The sequence below is a fragment of the Haliotis rubra genome, unplaced genomic scaffold (genome assembly GCF_003918875.1).
Source record: "Haliotis rubra isolate DU_JTF1 unplaced genomic scaffold, ASM391887v1 Scf574, whole genome shotgun sequence".
Lineage (NCBI taxonomy): Eukaryota > Metazoa > Mollusca > Gastropoda > Lepetellida > Haliotidae > Haliotis > Haliotis rubra.
The window spans coordinates 176,192-199,319 of record NW_025767273.1 but is presented as its reverse complement, the minus strand read 5'-3'; the positions used below and the strand labels follow the sequence as shown (position 1 = coordinate 199,319).

The 23,128-nt window shown below is 41.3% G+C and overlaps 1 protein-coding gene across 1 annotated transcript in view; it reads right to left on the bottom strand.

Moving 5' to 3' along the window:
• Positions 1 to 2,930: 2,930 nt before the first annotated feature.
• The window catches only part of LOC124254527 (girdin-like), a 97,862-nt gene continuing 77,664 nt past the window's right edge, over positions 2,931 to 23,128 (bottom strand). The window contains 19 exon segments of the mRNA XM_046688342.1: positions 2,931 to 6,274; positions 6,874 to 7,025; positions 8,061 to 8,159; positions 13,312 to 13,426; positions 13,551 to 13,605; positions 13,740 to 13,829; positions 14,466 to 14,568; positions 14,571 to 14,610; positions 14,996 to 15,766; positions 16,174 to 16,270; positions 16,388 to 16,465; positions 16,467 to 16,505; positions 17,180 to 17,269; positions 18,004 to 18,131; positions 18,739 to 18,890; positions 18,893 to 20,125; positions 20,744 to 20,879; positions 21,349 to 21,495; positions 22,311 to 22,397. Coding sequence (XP_046544298.1) covers positions 5,291 to 6,274; positions 6,874 to 7,025; positions 8,061 to 8,159; positions 13,312 to 13,426; positions 13,551 to 13,605; positions 13,740 to 13,829; positions 14,466 to 14,568; positions 14,571 to 14,610; positions 14,996 to 15,766; positions 16,174 to 16,270; positions 16,388 to 16,465; positions 16,467 to 16,505; positions 17,180 to 17,269; positions 18,004 to 18,131; positions 18,739 to 18,890; positions 18,893 to 20,125; positions 20,744 to 20,879; positions 21,349 to 21,495; positions 22,311 to 22,397 — 4,596 coding nt within the window. The 3' untranslated portion in view covers positions 2,931 to 5,290.

The window sequence follows — 23,128 nt, the reverse complement described above, 5'->3', positions numbered from 1 at the left end:
TCCCCAAAAAACATATATATTCATTACATTATTATTTACAAACAGAATATTTACAAAAAGAAATTTGTCACAGGATTCTGGGACGTCCAAGGGAGGCAAATCTATATAGCGACATAGATGATCAGGTCATTCCTGCACAGTTATATATACCACACAAAAATGTTGAGTGAGTTTATTTTTACACTGCTTTAGCAATATTCAAGCAATATAACTGCAGGGCACACAAGAAATGGACTTTACACATTGTCCCATGTGGGGAATCGAACCCGGGTTTTTTGCATGACGAGTGAATGCTTTAACCACTTGGCTACACCACTGCCCCTAAAATGTTAAGGAACTACTTATTACATGTCACATGAAGAATCAGGAGTTCTATGATTTGTTTTGTGTAGTTTATATGGAACTTAATCTTGAGTGAGTGAGTGAGTGAGTATGGTTTTATGCCACTTTAGCAAAAATCTAGCAATATCACAGCAAGGGACACAAGAAATGGGCTTCACACACCGTACCCATATAGGGAATCAAACCCAGCCTTCAGCTATTTATAAGCTCTGGGCTACTCCACTTAATCTTTAGAGTGTATATAAGCTTCAATGCTTTTTCTGGTATATACACTAAATTTCCCTTTTATAAGTAAAATATTTTAATATGCATGAATGTCAAGAAAAACAGAAAATGCCAAGCTCTGTGGACTTCATTTAATTGTACAAATCTTACAGAACCTGTTCATAATATTAACAAGAAGTTGGAACACAAACCTTTCAGCTTCATTAGATCGACACAAATCGGTGACAATGTTCCATATTGTTTTACAAAGAACATGAAAATATTGTTAGTATACAAGATTATATACATGATGGGACCTTAGAGTTAGTCGTTGATATGTTTAAAAGTTATATCACAAAGATTTGAGGCACTTGATCCCGAAATAAATGCGTAATGGTTTCATTTCTACAACTTTATCTACATAATGACAAATCTATCTGGATGGTAGGTAAAAATGATATATTGCTAAAACGAATGATATAATACAATGTAACCATGACAACCATTCCTTCCCCAAAAGTCCATGTTTGTTTTGACAGTATTTTGCTTGTAGGTCTTAATGATTTGTAGCTTAACATGGTCTATAGGCCTAAATGATCTGTAGGTTCACATTGTTGGGCTAAAACATGAATAGAATTACATTTGTAAAAATCTGTTGATCTTCAAGATTTCGGTCAGATATGTACTGAAGATCAACACCATGTAAGTTTGATAACATATGTAAGCATCCGTAGTCTATGTGGACTGTTTGCCCATTGGATCTGCAGATCAAAATGATCTTTTATGACATTGTCTGTGGATCTACATATTGTGCCCTGTAGAAGTCTCTGCCTTGTTACTGATGCAACACATAGCTGAATGTTTGGGCCAGGACAAACACAACAGACCACTCTCCTCTCAGCAGTTAAAGTCATGTACTCACCAATGTGGTTACGTTGAAAACCTACCATTACAAAATGAAAACTTAGGTAGTCGTACAAATTTTCATAACGATTAATAAGGCACACACTCAATTCTCAAATTAGTACAATTTCGTCTAAAGAGAGCTTATCCAAACATATTTCGAGGCATATATTGCAGGTGTATTGTTATTGCTGAACAAAGATTTTGCTGTTATTTTATAGAAGCCATGAAGGTTCACACAGGTTAGTTCCATGTAAACTGATTTTTTGTAATGCTCGCTTCTCCCGAAAGTGAGAAGAGAATTGCAATGGTTGCCAGGGGGTGATTGAACAATACATGATGATTGGTAATATACACGATGATAACACTGTTTGGACGGATACACAGGATTGCTAAAACAATGGCTTCCATCACGGAGGAAACGACAGCCGAGTTATATTTTACAGTCAGAATACACATAAACCATCACAAATGCTTGAACATAAAACTAAGTATTCATGCCATATTTTGAATATAATGGTATATTGCTTTCATTTATGTTCCCAAACATGGTTGAATGATCCACTTTGTGGAGATGCTATTGGTACCTTGAGTCATGAAAGCTTGACAACACATGCAATGAGAATGAGAATCCAAAATTTAAGTCAGTTTAAATAGCAGTGGCTTGAAAATGCTCGTACATAAAATCAGAAAATAAGTTCCGGAATTTATTTTCTTATCAGATTATATAAATAAATAGGTCTATCAATACACAATCTCTCAATGTACTTATGGCAAAGTATTGAACCTTTAGTGAAATGTGATACCCTGATCCCAACTATTTGAACAGTTCTGACATAATGGGATAGGTAAAACAATTCGTTCCTTCGAACAGTCTGGGACATAGGTAGTCATGCAGATAGACACTTCACAACCATACAACTACAATAAATAAACCAGACTCACGACACAAGGCGACAGGGGAATGGGGACACAACCAAACCAGTCTATTATACACAGGACAATTTGCTTCTGTTCAAATATTGCACCAACAGATATCCTTTGATGCGTTACATGCAGCTATGTTCTTAGATCCGCGACATACAGACATCTCTTAGATCCATTACATGCACCTATGTTCTTAGATCCGTCACATACAGATATTTCTTAGATCTGTCACATATAGATAACTCTTAGATCCGTTACATGCAGATAACTCTTACATGCAGATATGTTCTTAGATCCGTTAAATACAGGTTATTCTTACATCCATCTGTGTTCTTAGATCCGTTACATGCATCTGTGTTCTTAGATCCGTTACATGCATCTGTGTTCTTAGATCCGTTACATGCATCTGTGTTCTTAGATCCGTTACATGCATCTGTGTTCTTAGATCCGTTACATGCATCTGTGTTCTTAGATCCGTTACATGCAGCCAATGAAACACTAATGTAAAGCACGGGATGAAGCAATTTGAAACAAATCCTTCTCAGATTTGATTCTCCTGCATACATATATTTTCCTGGGTTATGTGGATGACAAGAAGCCTTAAATCTCACTTGACAGTCTGCTGCTCCTGCTAAAGAGGAGAGCTCAGAATATCTGTAGAATCACCACTTCCTAGAGTTCCTTGCACAAAGCTGTCATTCTCTGATACCCAACCCTTTACCACTGGGATAAGACGCTCTAATGAACCCGAATCAGGATTAGTATGTTGTTCAGTGCTGCATCTAGTAATATTCCAGCTTTATGACAGTGGCAATAATCAAGTCTCAACCAGATAATCCAATCGAGCTTGGGTTAAAATATGAAGTTGATGATTATTGATTACATGACAGAGTTCTTCAGGCTCTGAAAGTTACTGTAAAGGACATGCAAGATTACCAAGAGAGCAGAAAGAATGAGGTTACCAGGCAACAAGATTACCAGGATGTTACCAGCCACCAAGATTACGAGGGTACCAAAGCATGCATGAGTCAACTACCATTCACTTCCACAACACTCAAAATATGCACAGATTATCTGGAACACCACTGCAGATTCCTGACACGAACATTACTTCAACATGGCCGTACAGGATTAATCTGAGTGTTGCGTGAGTCGTCACCAGTCACAACACCAACGTACAATGATGGGTTATGGAGCACAACACAAACAATTCAACAGTCTAACAGGGAAATAAATCAACAAAAAATACAACCAAAGTAAACAAAGCTTCCACTGTGTGAAACAAGAACAGAGACTCCAACATGCTGAACAACCCATTCCAAGGGAGACAACTGGTGACCACCCAGACGAGCCACCTGGGTAGAGACCCAGCATGCAGTCAGTAAATCAAGTCATCTGCGATGCCTGTTGGAGAGAGAAAAACACCAGCACCCATTAGTAAGCAGCAATGATGGATGCTCAGGATAGAAGGAAGCCAGGCAACAGGTGGCTACGTGATTAAATGTACGACTGGACACATCTTTCTGGAAATTTGGTGAATTTATTGAAATTCCTTTTCCTGTAAAATCCTCATTTCTTGGAGATAGAGCTGTACAATTGTAGTGCTTAGATTTACATAGCTTTCCATTGAGCTGTAACAACTTAGTAGATGCAAAGCGTTAACATATAACAAAGCCATGTATGGGAATGAATCAAGCAATATGACAATCATGGTCATTACCAAAGCAGTTGGGATAATCCATCAATGCTTAAGGGTTAAAAATGCATTTTTGACTGTAAAATCTTTTCCTATCAAACACGATCATGAAAAAATGGGATACTTGCATGGTACATGTTAAGAATCTACAGAGCACTAAATGCTGGAATGTTTATGTACTAAAATGATTAATATACATTTGGTATCTGGAGCCAAACATATCACAGAATTCTTATAACAGGTCCCTGATATTGCATTGGGAACTGGAACAGTCCTTTCAGTACTAATTTCAGTCTTATAGCCTGTGATTTATTTACAAACATTAACTGAGAATATTGTGATATTAATTTACTACAAGATCAACATAAACATATGTTCAAACATTTGCTTCATATAAACTGGAATGAATTTGATAAAACCTAAAGACACACACAAGGCTACACACAACCATATTCATACCACACAGAGCTCTTGTTTGGTCCCTGTCCTTGACCCTGTCCCTGACCTTGACCTTGACCTTGACCTTGACCTTGGTCAGGTCTCTGTTGTGGTTGGTCCTCAGGTTTGACTGGCCTGACAGCCTGAGCAGTCTTACTGGATGAGGATTTGGCCTGCGGCTGTATACGGGCTGTAGGAGTCTGATGCCGGGCAGTGTTGGGCAAGAGCCTTGCTGTGGCTGACAACCCCATCTGACTGTTGGACGGTTGTTGAGGACCAGGAACATTGGAGCCGTCAATTGAGGGCCGAGATCCTAGACTGCCCGGTTCACGAATTAAACTGACCGTGTTTCCTGGCTGGCTTATTGGCCCTGGTTCCCTACTCCTCCTTGGAGGAGGCACAGGAGGAACATTACCTCGCCTCTGAGCTGAGGGCTGATAGTCATTGTTCATGTTCTGATTGAACAGATGTGGTGGAACAGACTTTGGCCGCTCTGCCGTTTGTGACCGAGAAGTGTAGCTGTTCTGAGTGTAAGGGCCATTAGTCTGTGATGCCGATGAATGAGGCTTTGTGCCAGAACCACCTTCCAGAGTTGTTGGTCGGCTGGATCGGACTTTATCTACTGTGGAATAAATAGGGTCAGTCCTGGAGGAACCCTGAGATGAAACCTGGAAGGCTGGATGACCCATGACACTAGCAGGACGGTTTGATGAAGGACGGTTGTTAGGAACCAAACTGTTTTGTGTTCTGTGTTGGAACTGTGCTGCTGCTCCTGTTGGCCTACCATACGGTGGAGGTCTGTCTCCCCTGCCCTCTCTCCTGGGAGCTGGTAGAAGAAGTGCTGGGCAAGGACGGTCTGCTTGGTGTTGCATAGTGATTACTACTTCCTCCTGGCGAGTGAGACCTGTAGTTTCTAGGTGCAGCTGGTGACTGACCACGTATACCTCCCTGAGGTTGTGGTCTTGGTTCCCGACTGAAATGTCCGGAGCTGCTCTCTCTATCGTACCCACGACCATCACCCATGTGACTCTGCCTGTTGCTATAGTGACCAGGAAGGGAGGCCTGATCAGTGGATGAGCTGCCACTGCCCATCATGGTCAGACGGTCCAGTCGCTCAGCTGGAGCCAGATTGACTCTTTCTACTGGAGTTGGAGGTAGTTCTCTCTGGGACGGCCTGGCACCTGGAGGTGGAGGAGGAGAACGTACTGGCTCTGGACTAGACATTTGAGGTATGGGCTGACCGTACTGGTAAGACACAGTGGACGTGTTCAAGAGACTTGTCTCAGCTCCCTGAGGAGCCCTATAGTCCTCCAATCTCTTTGCATAAGTGTGAGGTGGTGAACGGGCATCTTCAACTGGAAGGCGTTGTGAAGAGTTTTGCATATTTTGCCATTTTGTATTTTCCAGTGTTTTTGATCTTTCGTATGTATAGGCTCGAGGACCATAAAGTTCAGTATTAGCTTTAGGAGTGGATGTTTTCAGATCTTGTCGGTTGCTTGGAGGTGGAGATGTTTCTGGAATGTTAGCACTTCCACCTGATATCCTTGACAGTACAGACATGTTCAGATCTGTGTTTGGCTGTGCTGATGCGGCAACATCCGGGATGTGGCTGCCATGGTTGCCATGGGTACTGTAGCGATGGCTCATGTCATGCTGTTGGGACACAGACGAGGGCTTCCTCATGGCACGACTTGCCGGGTCGGAACTAGCACTCCCCGTACTACGGGACTCTTCATCCTGGCTCCTCCGGTCTACAGACTTCCTCTGGAACACAACATTCATACAACTTGAGAAAATGATAATGAGATGAAAAGTAGTTCAGAATTACACACAAGAACAAGAACTACGGTAGAACTCATCCCTGGCTTTAAAATCATACGAAAATACAATTATACTTAAAAGCAAAGCTTCACTTTATGTGGATTCAATTTTGCCTACTTACATGGTCCTTGTTTAGCAGTTGTTATATTATGTTAAACTATTACAGCAATTAAATAAAAATTAAAACATTTTCACACAAGCAATATTCCACTCATATGACTGCACAGCACGATAATATCAGTGTACGAAATAAGCCAAAAACCCTGCCAGACATCAGGGCTGGTAACTTCAAAATGTTACCAGCCCAAAATGGATTTAACCAGACCAAACAATCCAAAGAAAATTATTCAGATGTATGGAACATGTTATCTAAATTTTTTACCAGACGGTTGGGCTGGCTGGCCGTAAACTTTAGACCGTCCGTTTGAAATCTAGCCCGTCTTGGGCAGTTGGACGGGCCTTATTTCATACACTGATAATATGCATGTAAATGAAAATCTATTGACCAAGTCATGTTACAGCCTGATCATGTTCTGACTTACTGGAGGACTCTGCTTGTTGGCCTCGTTAAGGAACTGTGCCAAGGTGAGCATCTCACTTCCAGGTGAGCCTGGTCGCCGGGCAACAGGAGACTTGGGTGACAGCGGCATGAAGCCAGCCTCCTCATCTGCAGCCTGGTACTGACGCCCCAAACCTACACATATCAGCGCTTGTACACAAGATGCAGAACATGTCATCCCAGCTGGGCTATATGGTTTAAAAGCTCATCTCTGGGAAATCAGTCTATCCTAAATATTACACAATGCCATTTAGAAAGTGGTCAAATGTAACATATGTTATTTTTGGGAATACCATTTCTCGGGACAGAATAGATTCTAGTACTTTTGTTGGGTTGAGTTGCCAGCACACAAAGGGAAGTTGCGGTAGCTGAGTGGGTTAGGCGGCTGACTTTGTATGCTGGTGATTAGGTGCCTGACTCTGAGGATGTGGGTTCGAATCCCAGATGGCACTCAACCCAACAAAAGTACTAGAATCTGTACTTTACCAGGAAAGGGTAATACCAAATATAACATATGTTATATCCCAAATATTACCTGATACTTACAGTAGGCTAACTAAAGAGCTTAAACCATTTTTGGGCAGCTACTAAGTCCAATCATCTTCCATGTCATCCCATCCAATAATTCGCTTTTTACAAGCAGAGGTTGCTGGGGACCTACCCTAACTTGGAATCCCAAAGCGGCTTCTCTCATATCAACTGAAAGCTCACACATGATTCCTATGGTACAATTCTCTGCATGTTAAAGACATCTGCTGCCAAGTGGAATCCTAACAATTTGCCAGGTCTAGTTTGCTTGTTTGACACAGCGTTCAGCAATATTCCAGCTAAATGACATCAGCCTTAATCGAAACTGGACCAGACAATCCAGTGATTGATATTTTGAACAGTAAACAATGACGTTGATATATGACGGCAAGCTGTTTGACCAGGTCACTGATTGTGACCATCACCTCTTACAACCAACATTGGTTACTTGAGATCTTTGTAACCTGGAAACAGCAAATTAAAATTAAGGTAAACCCTTTGAGGATTTTGGAATAATTATTTCCATCAAGCCAAAATCAAATCTTTACAAAATGCTTCACATAAAGTCCCACAACCACTACATTTTGACTGGCTTACATAGCTCTGCATCACCCTCAAAACTCTAAATACTGTGTGCACTACCTGGAAGAAGCTGTGTGGAGTTGCCTGACGACAAGGAGTCCTTCTCCCCGCTCCCACTGTGTGACAAGTCATTCACGATATCCTCAGTGGATTTTGCACCTGCAGCGAACAACCAAGCTCCCATTATCCCAGCACAGGTACACAAACAAAGCAACAACATCGAGGCAAACCTGTCCACCATTGCATGCACAACCTGGTCAGATATGAGTAACATTGCTCTTTGACCTGAGCTCACATGAAGGCGTTTCCTATTCTCGCGGCACTTACAGATATCGGCTGAAAAAATAACACAAACAATTCTTCTCGTATGAATGCTTGTTGTTTTTAAATGAAGGGCCTTCTCCTCTAACATCTGCATCTATCAGCTGCTAGATCCATCAGGTGAGTTACCACTTGTGAGCCCGGTGATAAACAATTCCATCTGCCATTGACGACATGAGGTTTCTCCCATTTTTCCGGTATAACGAGGAAGTAACGTTATGGAGTGTATGGAAGAGCAATCATATGTCCAAGTTGGTATAAACTCACCAAAATTTGTGACATTGCAAGATTTTGATCTCTCGCTGACTTGGGCCACTTCCTAGTTACCGGTCGGTAAGGTTAACAACCCCTCGGTGTCACGCATCAGCGATATCGGCAGAAAACGTGTTTACCGTGAGAATAGGAAACACGTGAGAATAGGAGACGGAACTATAACTTTAAGCCAAGAACACAGTATTCTAGTTATACCATGTAATGTCGGGCAATAGGGTAGCCTTGTGGTTAAAGTTTCACTTGTCATGCCAAAGCTAGACTATCGCTTTGTCTCTGAATATATATAATTTTGATAGTAACATTTTAATTGAAGAGGAGACCCAGTGAGATGGGAAATTCAGAACCTGAACTTGGGAAATCTAGGCTTGAAACTCCCAATATATAGCAATACATATCAGTGTTCATGAATAGCATCTGACCCTATGACAAATCCGGCAGATTCGCCAACTGTGTGATAGAAGTCTAAAACCCACCGGCCCCAGTGTCTGACTGTATATTTCACAATGACTTTGACTGAAGTTGTTATATGTGACATGTGACACTTGTTTGCTGTTTATAAATCTTATGTTTGTTAATAATTTTAATGCCAATTATAAGAAATGTTAAATCTGAAATGTGTGTTTAATTTCATTCTATGGGTCCTGTGAATTTTCAATGGGTCAGACAGACATCTGAAACTTGCAGGACCAAATGTCCTGTTACTCTGAAACACCATTCGTGAACACTGCATATTGGAATACGAGTACCAGAATTGGAATACATTGCAATACACTTTATTTGCCAATACACAGCCCTAGTAACTAGGGAATTAGTTTGTCAAAAGGAGTTGTCTGGTGATGGACAGGTTTGCCAAATACACACATGTTCTAGCCTAAGTACAACACATATCTCTACTTGCAGCATATCTGTTGAGGACATGCTTTCTGAAGACATCCAGCAGGTGCTACACAAGGCTTGTAGTCACCATGGTAACAACACACAACATGGACAACACAGAATCTACATAGTCAACAGTGAAATATAATCTGCTTTCGATGCACAAAGGATAGAGCTGAATACAAATTGTGAGGAAATAATCAAAAATATCCCCTGAGATATACTAACATCGAACTCACTGAGAGCCATCGAAAGGCCCTTACCAAAGACAACACCACACATGAAATGCTGTCTACAATATTTCAAACTCCTCCCTGCACTATGAAGAGGGAATTATTGTACATGAGGGCCAAGTAGAGCAGTGGTTGCACCAACTCAAATTTATTCCACATATTATCTTTAAAAATCTGCTGACAAGAATCCATTGAGATACTACGAATATTAGTACAAAGAATAAGACGAACACAAATCTATGAAGTAGTTAGAATTGTCTGAACTAAATGTTGATATGACGTAACATTAACTGAAAGGCATGAAGAAAATGATGGTTAATTGGTCTTCCCTTATTAGCATAAACAGTATGATGGTTGACGCGAGTTGAAACTTAAACCAACTGAATTTTTTTTTATTGACATGCCTTTTCTGGATTGATACAAAATAAATAAGAAATAATTTATTCCACAACCACAATAGGTAAATAATAAGAAAAGCACAACACCAAGACTGCGATATCCATGCAGGGACGGAAGAACTGCACAAGACAGAAATCATTACCTCGGAGTTTCGGCCTATCCTTAGGAGATTGCGTGAAGTTGAGAGCAGTGGTTGATTTGGCTAGACTTTTATTTTGCTTTGCCAGTTTGGGTGTGGCCAGTACGCGCACTACCCTCGCTACTCCGCCTCATTCGTTTGTCTGAGTTAGTGGTAAACAAAACATCGTGTCAGAAACAAAACTTGTTAAATAACACTTCATCGTAAAACGTTACATAGAAAAGAGTTACAATTAATTTTTTATAAATAAATACAGTACTTTGGGAAAGATGACAACTTTGTTATTATATTGTCTGTCATGCTTAAATACTTTCAGACCAATCCATTAGTTAATCTTTTGATTTGTCAAACAAATTTCTTAGACCAAAAAAACCAAAAACACTGTGCAAATAAACTGACCATGCAAGTAAATTCTTGACAAAAATCATGCCAATGTTAATCATGTGTTAGAGTGCTTCCCAAGTTCCCTTGTGGTTGAAATGGCAGGCAGCTAGATCTAGCACTGGGTGAAAATATCAGTGCACATAACTTGTACATTGTTGTAGGGTGGTCAATGAAGTCTTGAACTGTACAATGATGTACAACTATTACATTGAATAACAGTGCTGTGTTGATGGAATGGAGTGGAGAAGAGTGGAGATTAGAGGTTGGAGAGGTGTGGATCGGAGCAAGTAAATGAGATGTGGTCTTACCCATGCATCCAAAAGTATTTTAATTATATCAGCTTGGTATTTATGTGTTGGTTGCAGACAGTTCCCTTTGCAGGAACACATGGCCATGCTCTGACAAACCAAGCATTGTAACCATTGAAAACCAAAGATGAGAAGATCTGGTCAACCAGCATTCATCACCATTTGCCCCTTTCCGTAACCTCCAAGAAGAAAATACGACAAACCAATCAGAACGCACGTAATGATTGCAGTGCTTTGACAAAAATAATCCCCGAGGACTCAAATCGCTTTTGGCATTACGTTTTTGTTCAATAAATCATGAAAAATATATACCGTCATTGTGAAAGTACAAAGAACTTAGCTAACAGGATTCTGTTGCCTAATGTGAAGTTTTTAACAAGAATAATGCCCTGAATGGTAAGAGATTCAATTACATGCACGTGTGTTTGTTGATTTAACGGCTCTCATGGGTCCAATTGAGTGTATTTCTAACGATCTTGCGGGCTTGTTTTGGAGATTGTACGTGCGCTTCCAACATTTTTAGGAAATGTAATTATATATCGCTATGAGTTTCAAAACAATGATATTATATCTGTATGTAACTAATGAACTTTATTTTTTAACATTGTGCTTATATTTCACATCTCTGGGGATATCTGACTTTTTTGGGGGGGGGAGGGGGGAAGAAAGAGAGAAAGAGAACATTCACATTTTATTTACAGTGATTTCATTTAAAATTCTACCAGGGGTATGACAGTTTGAGAAATATTTTAAAGTAATTTTTGAATATCTTCTTTGGGATTTAATGTAGCTGAAGAAAAAGAATATTTTTGGGGGCATATTCAATAAAACAATTTCCATTTGTGATTATGAAACCCTATTTAGAAATATAATTGGAATAGAAGTTGAACAGCTGGTAATAATATGTCTTTAACAAATATGTTTTTCTTCTTCTTTTAGTTGTATCAAAGAGGTTTAATTCTTTAAAATAAATAAGTAAAAACAAAAACAGCAATACAATGTACAAGTGCTTAGGTGATATTAAGAACATTGGAATGAAACAAGGATAGAGTTATTGTTCTTGTTGAAAATAGTTCTGATGTTCATGCGCCAATATGAAAGCCTGTCGCTATTCGGCTTGTCCCGGAATAACAAGAGTTGGTCACGAAGGTCAACCAGGGGACATAACTCCACATAGCATAGCCATTTGTGCAGTCAGAAATTTTCCCCTGGAGTGAAGTGGTTGTTGCACTGCTAGTACATAGTTAGGATGGGTCAACCTCGAATGACGTGAGTGTTAGTGTCTCACAACCTGTCATTTCAAATTTCATCCCTTTGGTAATAAACATTGTACCGGTGTTAGGCACAGTGTTACAATGCATGTGTTGTGTTACAATGTAAAATCAAGTTAAACAGTGCAATTGTGCTTTCACTGGCAAAATGCGATATTATTGTGATGCTACATGTTCAGGTATGCACCATTTATTAGTTGCCGCTCTAACAGCATCTTGTGAACAGAGCACAGAAGCAGGCGAGTGTCCAAATGACGTGATGTTGAGGATAATCTGTGCATGATGTTAAGATGTTAAGATCACATGCAGAAGAAATTGATCATGCGGCATGCAAGGTACACAAATTACAAAGTGAACAACATGCAGGTGTTAAAAACAGCTTTTTTTTTCAAGATGAAGCACCCACTATTTCTAGAGGTGAATGTGAGCAATCGTGCATATACACCAGCCCAATACTGCCCTAATCAAGGCACCTAATGAATTAACTGAAATCCCTAATGTGGAATGATGTTAGTCTTCTACAGTCAAGTTGGAAGTCACTGCTACACTTCTAACAGAACTATTGTTACACCGTCCAACTACCAGTCTAAGAAATGTACTGAACTGAAATAGTTCTGATTATGAATATTTTTGGGATATCTTGTATGAAATCGTGTGCTCAGTCTTCACTATGAAAAAAAGAAGAAGAAAAAATCCTAAAAATATTCATGATCACGGACCTCTTTTGTCAGATACATTTTTATACCAGCTTGATATTTACACCACTTTCATCACTGGGGCCCCATTCACAAAGAGTTTGTAGCACTACAATATTCGGAAGCCAATAATTAACTATATAGTTACGATAGCTCGTAACATGACGAACGCTTTGTGAATTAGGGCCCTTTCACAAAGCACTAAGATGATTGTAAGTCACTAAGGTAACCTTAGGTCAATGTTAAAGAATGGGAGTTAAGGTTAACCGTAGTAAAGGTTGCTTCGTTAAAGAAGCCCCTGGTGTTTAACTATCACCATTACCAGGTATGTACTGTGTGCAACCCGTCCACATGAGTTGTATATATAGTTTATACCACATGCACCACCTCCAGCTACCCACAACCAGCCTACCTGATTTCCGACTGTCGTTGATGTGGTCGCCTGACTCTGCATGTGACATAGATCCCATGGTTGAGTTCTCAGGACTCTCTGATGCCAGATTTGGTCGACTTTTACTTCGCTGTCTCTGGAATACCCGATAATATACTGTAGCCTTTAAGAAGCATGTGTGCATAAATATTCTGGTGAATTTCACTCAAAACCTGAAAAACACAACCGGTAACTGTATAAATAACAAACATATTTCTTACCCGAGAAATAATTCCCTTGGCCTTCCTGGCTATCATTGCACCGAAACCCTTGTTCCTGGAACAGACAGACATACATTGTGTTGAAGACATGTCAGCATTGAGGCTGTGAAGTGTCACGCAACCAGGAGATGATGTGTACAGGTTGTATAGTCTGCAGTGTAGGAGTGAGGAATACAGTGGACAACTTACTTCTTGGGGGAGTCCCATCTGTTCTTGTAGTGTTCCATGATCTTCTCCTCCAGACGCTCTTTCTGCCGACGCAGGTCAGCCAACTTCTCTCTGTTGTGGTAGTTAACATGAGTAAGTACAGTTCAATGTAGGGCTTCTTCATGAAAATAATAACCCTGTCCTATCCCAGCCAGGTACAGAGCACCCTGGAGTCTTTGACTTTATCATGTGTGGCCTCTGGTTCCAGACCTTACCCACCAGAACCAGATACAGTACAGCTATGTGTTGCCTGTTACTTAGACACAGGACTTCTGATGCCTGCTCTCCCATTATAACCAGGCACAGTGCACCAACAAGTCTGCTACTATCTCGACACAGGACTTCTGATGCCTGCTCTCCCATTATAACCAGGCACAGTGCACCAACAAATCAGCTACTATCTCGACACAGGACTTCTGGTGCCTGTTGTGCTACTATAACCTGGTACCATATGCCTACATGTCTCCTATTACCTTGACACAAAACTTTTGGAACCTACCGTCCTACCAGGTACAGTGAAATGATGAGTCTGCCATTACTTATATGTAGGACTTCTGACTATGTTCATGTGGGCTTGTAGTTCCAGACCTTACACACCAAAGCAAGATCCAGTACACCTATGTGTCTGCTATTACCTTGACACAGGACTCTCGGTGACTGCCATCCCACCAGGTACAGTATCACAGCAATGAGTCTACCATTACTTACATGTAGGACTTCTGCTCCTCCTGCTGTTGGTCCTTGCTGTTGAGGGCCTGAGTAAGGAGGTCTTGGTTCTGATTGAGAAGCTGCTGCACCTGGTACAGCAATGCCGGTTCTCCTCATCCAACTTCTGGTTCACCTGGTACAGTGCCTGCAGGGGAGAAAGTCAATATAGCCATCAAATCCTCAAAAAAAAACACACCAGAAGTTAACATGGTAATGTAACACAATATGCTTATCACCCAATTTGCTGGTTTCCTATAGGTCCTGGCAACAGTACCTGAATCTTGGTGCTTTCTCATCTGTTGACATCAGGGCAGTGACAAGGCCCTTTGACATTCATACTTAATTATGGACACTGATAATGGTATTGTCTAATGAAGGTTTTAGTTTCCTAGCAAGATCACACCAGAGAGGATGGAAGGGCTTCACAAAGAGTACCCATATGGCTATTAAACCAAGAGTAGTCCATTGGACAAGACTTAAAGCTTCTCCATTATTCTATCCCATGCCTCTGATACAGATGCAATACTCACATCAAACCTGTTCTCCAGTTTCTGCATCTCCACATCCATGGTGGTTACGGTGTCTTTATATTCCCCGACCTCCCCCGTCATCTCCGTGTTCTTCAGATTCAGTGTGTGGTTGTCCTTCTTCATCTGCTTGTGATCAGTCAAAACCCCGCGATAATCTTGACTCAGTTTATCGTAACCACTTCTCAATCGATCATGCTCATCACGCAGCTTGTCATAGTCCATCTGAAGATTGCCCAGAGCCCTGAGTTCAGACTTGAGCTGCTCTCTCTCCCGCTCTAGAACCTCTCGCAGCTTGTTGACATCATCCTTCCCTTGCAGCAAGGAGTCCAGCTGCTCCTGAAGGTCCTTCAGCTCGTTCTTCAGAGACTTATGGATGGACTTCAGGGACCCATGTTCGGAGATGAGGGACTCGTAGTCTGTTGTCAGTTGCTCATGAAGCTGCTGCAGGGACTCATGGTCTGACACAAAGGACTCATGTGATGTCTGGAGGTCCTCATGGTTCTGGATCAACAGTTCGTGTTCCGACTCCAGGGTGGACATCTGACTCTGCAGAGCGTTGTTGTGTGAAAAGAGAGACGAACACTTGGACTGGAGGGTCGTGGTTTCAACCTGGAGCTTGGCATTCTGAGACTGTAAGGCGACGAACTGCTCTTGGAGGGAGGATGTCCGGGACTGGAGGTTGAGATTCTGATCATCTAGTTTCTGAATGTGGTCATTCAGGTAGGTGTTCTGGCTTTTAAGGTTACTGTTCTCTGACATCAGTGTGGCATTCTGGAAATAGAAGACAGACATACTCAAAAGTCTCTACTTGATGCTACAATGTGTCTGATACCAATTTGTAAGTTTTTAAACACAATTTTTTGTGCAGCCATCAAAACAAAATATCCATCCACTGATTCACGTACAGTAACAGCCAACCTTGCTGTTGTTTTTGTTTACTGACGCCACTCAGCAATATTCCAGCTCTATGGCAGTGGTCTGTAAATAATCAAGTCTGGACCAGACAACCCAGTGATCAGTATCATGAGCATCAATCTAGGAACAGCCAACCTGAACTGAAGAATATAGACTTTGTATATAGTACTAATGCATTGATGCAAACATAAAATCCTCTTGAGGAAGGGAACATACCCCATGTGTGTTAACCGCCCTACTGGAGGTGTATATGAAGTACTTACCGTCCTTTCCACCTGCACCAGATGGTCCTTGAGATCCAGGATGTCCTGTGTGGCATGATGATGATGGTGATGCTCTGACCGCACAGACTCATTCTTCCTGTTACAACAGCAACAGAGTAAACATGACAAAAAATTTAAACTCTCCAATACTATAGCTTAATTAATCATCATAATGAACATCACAGGTGTAATGTTACAGGAAGAAGCTCCTGACCTGTCACTCTCCCTGTAGATCTCCTCTTCTTCATGTCTCTGTTTCAGCATCTCGGACTCACGTCGCGCCTCTCGCAGGTTCATTCAGCTTCTGGTTCCAGCTCTTTGACTCCTCCAACCTGAGACACCAAACAAGTCAACTTCATTGCAGATACTCTCAGAACACAAAAACTCTAGGACCACAATGTGCTGGATCATTTTCAAAAAGTGACCTTGACCTGCTGGAACTGTCTTAGTTAAACTAATGAGTGGAAGTCAACATCAGAACATTAGAGTGAGTGAGTGAGTGAGTTTGTTTTTACGCCGCTTTTAGCAATATTCCAGCAATATCACGGCGGGGGACACCAGAAATGGGCTTCACACATTGTGCCCATGTGGGGAATCGAACCTGGGTTTTCGGCGTGACGAGCGAACACTTTAACCACTAGGCTACCCCACCGCCCCCTCAGAACATTAGAACACACAACATGTGGAATGCACCCCATTCTATACAGTGATCCCACATAGCTATAGAACTACTGTCACAACTGATTAAAGGCAATTTTCAAAACATAGCTGAGCAGACCTTGCTCCTCCAAGTGCTATGACTTTCATTAGTCTGTGTACGTCTATGTAAAATAGCCATAACTCAGAGGTAACTTTGTGGAAAGCATTATCTTGTTGAACATGCTCAACACAAAAAAGGGACTCCTACTTTGAAGACATCACTTACATTCCTGCAGTAAACAATGTGTGGACAATGAATGTCTATTGAAAGAGATCATGCAGATTTAAAAAGGACAGTTATTCTCACCGGCTTTCTAATAGCTGTATCTTTTGCTCCTTCAAATCCAGGCTCTTCTTGAAGGCATCCTCCATCATGGACTCCAGTGCCTGGTAGCGACTGTCAAGAATCAAACACATCCCACATGTAGTGAGTACCTAGCTAATAGGACTGGGACGGGTAACCTAGATACCCGGGACGGGTGGGAAATCAGTTGGACCCGGGTACCTGTCTCAATACCCGGGACCCATTATGATCATGTGACTAATAGATTAAACAATGTAATATGTTATTCTTTCATGATTAAAAGGTTGTATTGTCTTTGAAGATTTAGATATAATTTACAGCCATCTGTTTTGAATAAAATACATGGTTAAGATATGGAAAAACTCCAAATTTTAGCCTCTGATCTGAAGAATATATTGCCATTTCTTACAATTTTTGTCAGGAATTAACATAACAGGTATCCGGGTAGGATAGGGTAATGGGGGTTGGGTACCCGGGTAGAAAATCTGGACCTGTCCCAATCCCATTAGCTAAACATCTGGGTTGAATAAAAACATGGTGTAACAATTACTCCTTCCCTACAAACACACTAAACTCCCTTTCTGGGTGTGAAAAGGATCCACAAGCTTGGAGTCATCAGTGTAAGAAACACTGAATAAGGTATCTGATTTCCTCATTAAAAAGATACTGTGAAACTTAATCATTTGAAATTCCCGTGGAGTCATGAAATGAGTTACAGTGTATGTTGCCAATCAATGTGTCAACATTAAACCTGTGTCAAGGATTCTGTTGGGTCTGTAGTGATACTGGAGTTACTGGAATTTGGGTCCACAAAGTTCCCGTCTTACCTATCGTCCTGCATCTGTTCAGCCATGACCAGCTTCTCCTTGTTGATGCCTACACGCTCCAGCTCATGTTTCAAGGTCTCCAACTCATTGCACAGAGTGGTGGACTTAATCTTTTCATTCACCAGGTCCTGAAGCACACAGAAGTATCAAGTCAGAAAACTAAAACGGACAAAATATAACTGTCTGTAAAATAACTCTTAGTTGTTACTAGAATTAGTTTTGGGTCCAGCATAAAAGCGCACGAGACTATTGTTACACTTATATACAGATACCTATGATTTGCAAAAGATTTGTTGTACTTTTCATTGACATTGTAACACAGCCCTCAGCAATACATTGAATATAAGATGGTGGTTTCAAAATAATCAACAATCCAATGACTGATATTATGAACACCAAAACATGCAACTGGGTGAGTTTGGTTTTATGCCACTTTTACCAATATTCCAGCAATATCACGGCGGGGGACACCAGAAATGGGTTCCACACAATGTACCCATGTGGGGAATCGAACCCGGGTTTTCGGCGTGACGAGCGAATGCTTTAACCACTAGGCTACCCTACCACCCCACATGCAACTGGGATACAATGACCATGTCAGTGAGCCTGACCACCCGATCCATTTAGTCGCCCTTTATGACAAGCAAAGATTTTTAAGGGGGCCCAATATTTTTACCAGAAATACCTACGGGTGAGCCATTGCGTTCTACCACCACACGACAATGTTCTACTTACCTCTCTGAGAGCAGGGATGGTCTTCTTATCCAGATGGACTTCCTGCAGGAGATCCTTGTTCTCCTTCTCCAGGTCCCGGACACGGGCGCAGGTCTCCTTCAGTTTCTCCATGGACTTCTTCAGAGACTTGTGTTGCTGCTCCAGAGCCGCGTTCGTGCCGTCACCTCCTCATAAGACGATTCTCGTACATCAAGCGACTGCCTAATTTTCTTATTCTCTTTTTCCAGAGCAACCTTCTCTTTTTGCAGTTCGCTCAATTCGGTTTCGGTCTCCAATGCTTCTTTCTCTTTCTCTTCTAACCTTTTGATTGATACTTTCATTGATTCTAATGTCTTAGCAAGCTTTTCATTTTCATTTTCTAGATCGCTGTTATCATTTTCTAACTGCTCCATCCTCCTCGTGGTGATATCTAGAGATTTCTGAAGTCTTTGATTTTCATTGTCTATGTCTAACAGTTCAAATTCCATCTGTTCTTGTTTTGCTTTATGCTGCTTCTGAGATTCCAAAGATTTCTTCAGCTGTTGTATTTCTCTATTTAACACATCCTTATCATTTTCTAACTGGAAATTTTTCTCTGAGGAATCACGTAAAGAGTCTAACGTTCTCTGTAGTTTCTGATTTTCCACTGTCAAGTTGATGTTCTGTTCCTCCAACTGTTCCTTCTTCCTGAGAGAATTCTGCAAAGTTTCCACAGTTTTGGACAACTTCCTGTTCTCCACATCTAAATCAGAAAGCTCTTGTTCCACAGTACTAAGTTTATCACAGGTTAATTCTAGCGTGGTAATCTGTTTATGCATTTCAGAATTCTCTTTTTCCAGTTTATTATTTTCATCCTCAAGTTCTGGCACCTTATCAACATTTTCCTTCAACTTTTGACACGACCTGTTTAATTGTTTTGTTTCAAACTCAAGTTTTGAAAGCATAGCATTCTTAGTTGTCACTGTTTCGTGGAGTCTTCGATTTTCCCTTTCCAAATCTTTAGTCCGAGCATCATTTGACTTCTCATTACGTTCCCGGAGAACATCAATGGTTTGGGCGAGATGCTCGTTCTCAGCCTCCAGTTCGCGCACCTGCCGATCACTGTTCTCTTTCACCATCTCAAGGGTGACGATCAACTTTTCCTTCTCCCGACAAAGCTCGTCCTTCTGCTCCTCCATGTCCAGACACTCCTGGGAAGCCAAGGAATTGCTTTCCTGGAGCTTCTCCAGCTTCTTGGAGAGTCTCTGGATCTCCTTCTCATTCTCCAGGTTGATGGCTGTGTTCTGGATCAGTGCATTCTCTGATGCTTCCTGGAGCTTCTCGTGCAGCTGTTGGTTCTCCAGCTGCAGTCGTAGGATCCGAGCATTTGACGTTTCACTCAGCTGGTCAGACAGGGAGCCACTTACAACTGAAACAGAGAACATTAATGTAATACACTGCACCAGTACTTTGGTCACAACAAAATACTACAACTGTCAAGGTCACGTTGTGACTAGTCCACATAATTAACATTAGGTTTCCTCACATCAACCTTCATGAGTTAGTGTTGCTGGCAGGTCTATGAACCAGATGGTACCACAGCAGTGTAATGAGTGTAATGCATGCTATTTATAGCTTTTCTGTACATGGTCACATGACTATCATAGAGAGTGAGTGAGTGAGTTAAGTTTTACGCCGCACTCAGCAATATTCCAGCTATATGGCGGCAGTCTGTAAATAATTGAGTCTGGACCAGACAATCCAGTGATCAACAGCATGAACATCGATCTGCGCAATTGAGAACTGATGACATGTGTTAACCAAGTCAGTGAGCCTGACCACCCGATCCCGTTTGTTGCCTCTTACAAGCATAGTCACCTTTTGTGGCAAGCATGGGTTGCTGAAGACCTATTCTACCCCAGATCTTCATGGGTCCCATCATAGAGAGCCTCGTTCTGATATAGAAACATGGCGCCGACGTAACCCTACATGTGCTAACCTAGGAATGAACATGACATGAAGGAATAAACACTACAGCAGTCCTCACCTCCTGGCCTGTGCCTGGCATCCTGAAGTTCCTGTTCCAGGTTGGCGCTCTCGTTCATTGAGTTCTTCTTGTCCATTTCCAGTCGTAAGATGTCTTCAGTTAGTTGCTGGATCTTCTCCCGGTCACCATCTCTCTCCTACAGAAGCAATGTGTACAATACAGTCTAGGGTACCTCTGACTCTATAGTCGGTGTTTTATTCAAGACAACCTACATCTCCCATTTGGCCCTATGTTACATCAGACAGCACGAGCAATGAGAGCCCATATAGCTGGGTTAACACCAACCCTGTCTCTGATAACACTAAACCTTGCATCATTTGTAGAAAACAGAGCACACAACAATCTATATCTACTCTACCTCTTTAAGCTTGAAGTCAGTCAAACATATAGTCTTTGGTAACTTGAACATCCACAATCCTCTCAAACTGTTCACTAAGATTATCCCAACATTACAGACAACATAAAAAAGTCACATCTCATTAGCAATGAACCTACGTCAAGACATACATCCTATCCCTCAACCTCTGTTGCATGTCTCAAGTCATGACTGTTTGTTTCTGTCAAAGTTTCAGCTCATCAGTAGCCATCAAGCAGCCGATACTTACAGCAGTCATTTCCTGGGTGAGCTCGCGGAATTTGAGCAGTTCATTCTCAAGTTCGCGAACAGTCTCAACTCTCTTGTGGCTGCTTGCCAGCTGGTCCTCCAGAACGGTCTTCGTCTCTTCTAGGATGTTGTTCTCTTCCCTCAGCTCCTGCAAGGAGGCACACACATTGAGTGAGTGAGTGAGTGAGTGAGTGAGTGAGTGAGTGAGTGAGTGAGTGAGTGAGTGAGTGAGTGAGTGAGTGTGTGTGTGTGTGTTGTAAGTGTAGTGAGAGTGCGTGCTGTGATTCAGTTAAACCAAGTATGAGAGAGTAGCAAGAGTGAGTTTGTTCTAATGCTGCTTTAAACAGTAACCAGTTATATCTCTGATGTATCTTTTAAAGTGGGATGAAAGCCCTAAGTTTAACAGGCCCAATCCTACTTTAGTGGAGTTGATGGGCACAATCACAGCGTTATGGCATGCTTAAGGGAAACATGTCTGTATTTGGGAAAAAAGAAGTAAAATTTACAGCGACAATACTTTTCTTTCTATACTGAAACATGCTCTGAATATAAGGATTAAAAACTGCCTTCTCACATCAAAAATGCATATATTTGTTTCTAAATTGTGAGATCTAATTACACAACAAAATGCTAAAATACATCAGGTAACATTTATGCCCATTTACCAGTAAGCTTGACTAAGTCTATTTCCCTAATGTACAGTAGGCCAGTAATTCCAGACTTTTAATGGGTGACCCTATACATTCATTAAATTGAGTCCCTGAACATTGTGCTGTACACAATCCAAATGGTAGTGTATGGATGTATTGGTAACACCAACATCTTCAAACACACAGCTCACATTATACAACAAACACTACAATAAATCTTTCCAAATTCAAGACAGGTCTTAAAAATTATTTCTGTGTTTTTTAAATGGGACAATGTTTGTTACTGTTGTTGTATGTAGGGCCTGTAGCTCACCTCCATGCGAGCCCGGTAGAACTCCAGCTCATTCAGTCGCTCCTTGTACTTGCTGATCTCCTTCTCGTACGTGTCAACCTTGCTCGCCTGTGGAGGGAAAGAACGCTCATGAGAACTAAAACACAACTTTGAGGTATTGCAATGAAAGTCTGAAGATTTCTTCTCTGATCAACTTTTCGGAACAAACATGTGTGAATCTCCACAATTATCAAAACATATTTCTGAAAATTGCTTTCAACCAAGTCACTCTGTCTGACCATGTGATCCATTCGATACCTCTGAGGACCTGAGGACCTGAATCTTTGATTTGTTTAACCCAACCCTCTTAACCATTTGGCTACCTAATGCCAAGGAAACAGTCCAAAGGTGATTAACAGTATTGTTTTACATCAACAGCACCATGGCAGCTTGTTGTTTTCTCGAGCAGGCGAGTTGAAGAAAGGTGTTTAACATCGCAGTCACCATTATTTCATCAACCAAACCAGTCAACCACACAAAACAGTGGTTGATATCATGAACAACATATTGAGCTGGTCACCGAGTGTGACAACCTGGGCCCCGTTTCACAAAGCTCTTGTAAGCCTAAGATCTTGTAACTTTTCTCGTAGCACAATCTTACGATTTTATGGGCGTTTCACGAAACTCTCGTAGGCTTACGATACCCTAAATTTACAATAAAAGTTACGGTAAGTATTTGCTCTCGTAAATGAGCTTTATTCTCATAAGTCAAAAGCAAAACCGTAAGTTTTCTCGTAACAACAAGAGTACTAAGATACTTTCGTGAAACGCCCTTAGCGTGGTATCGTAAGATATATCGT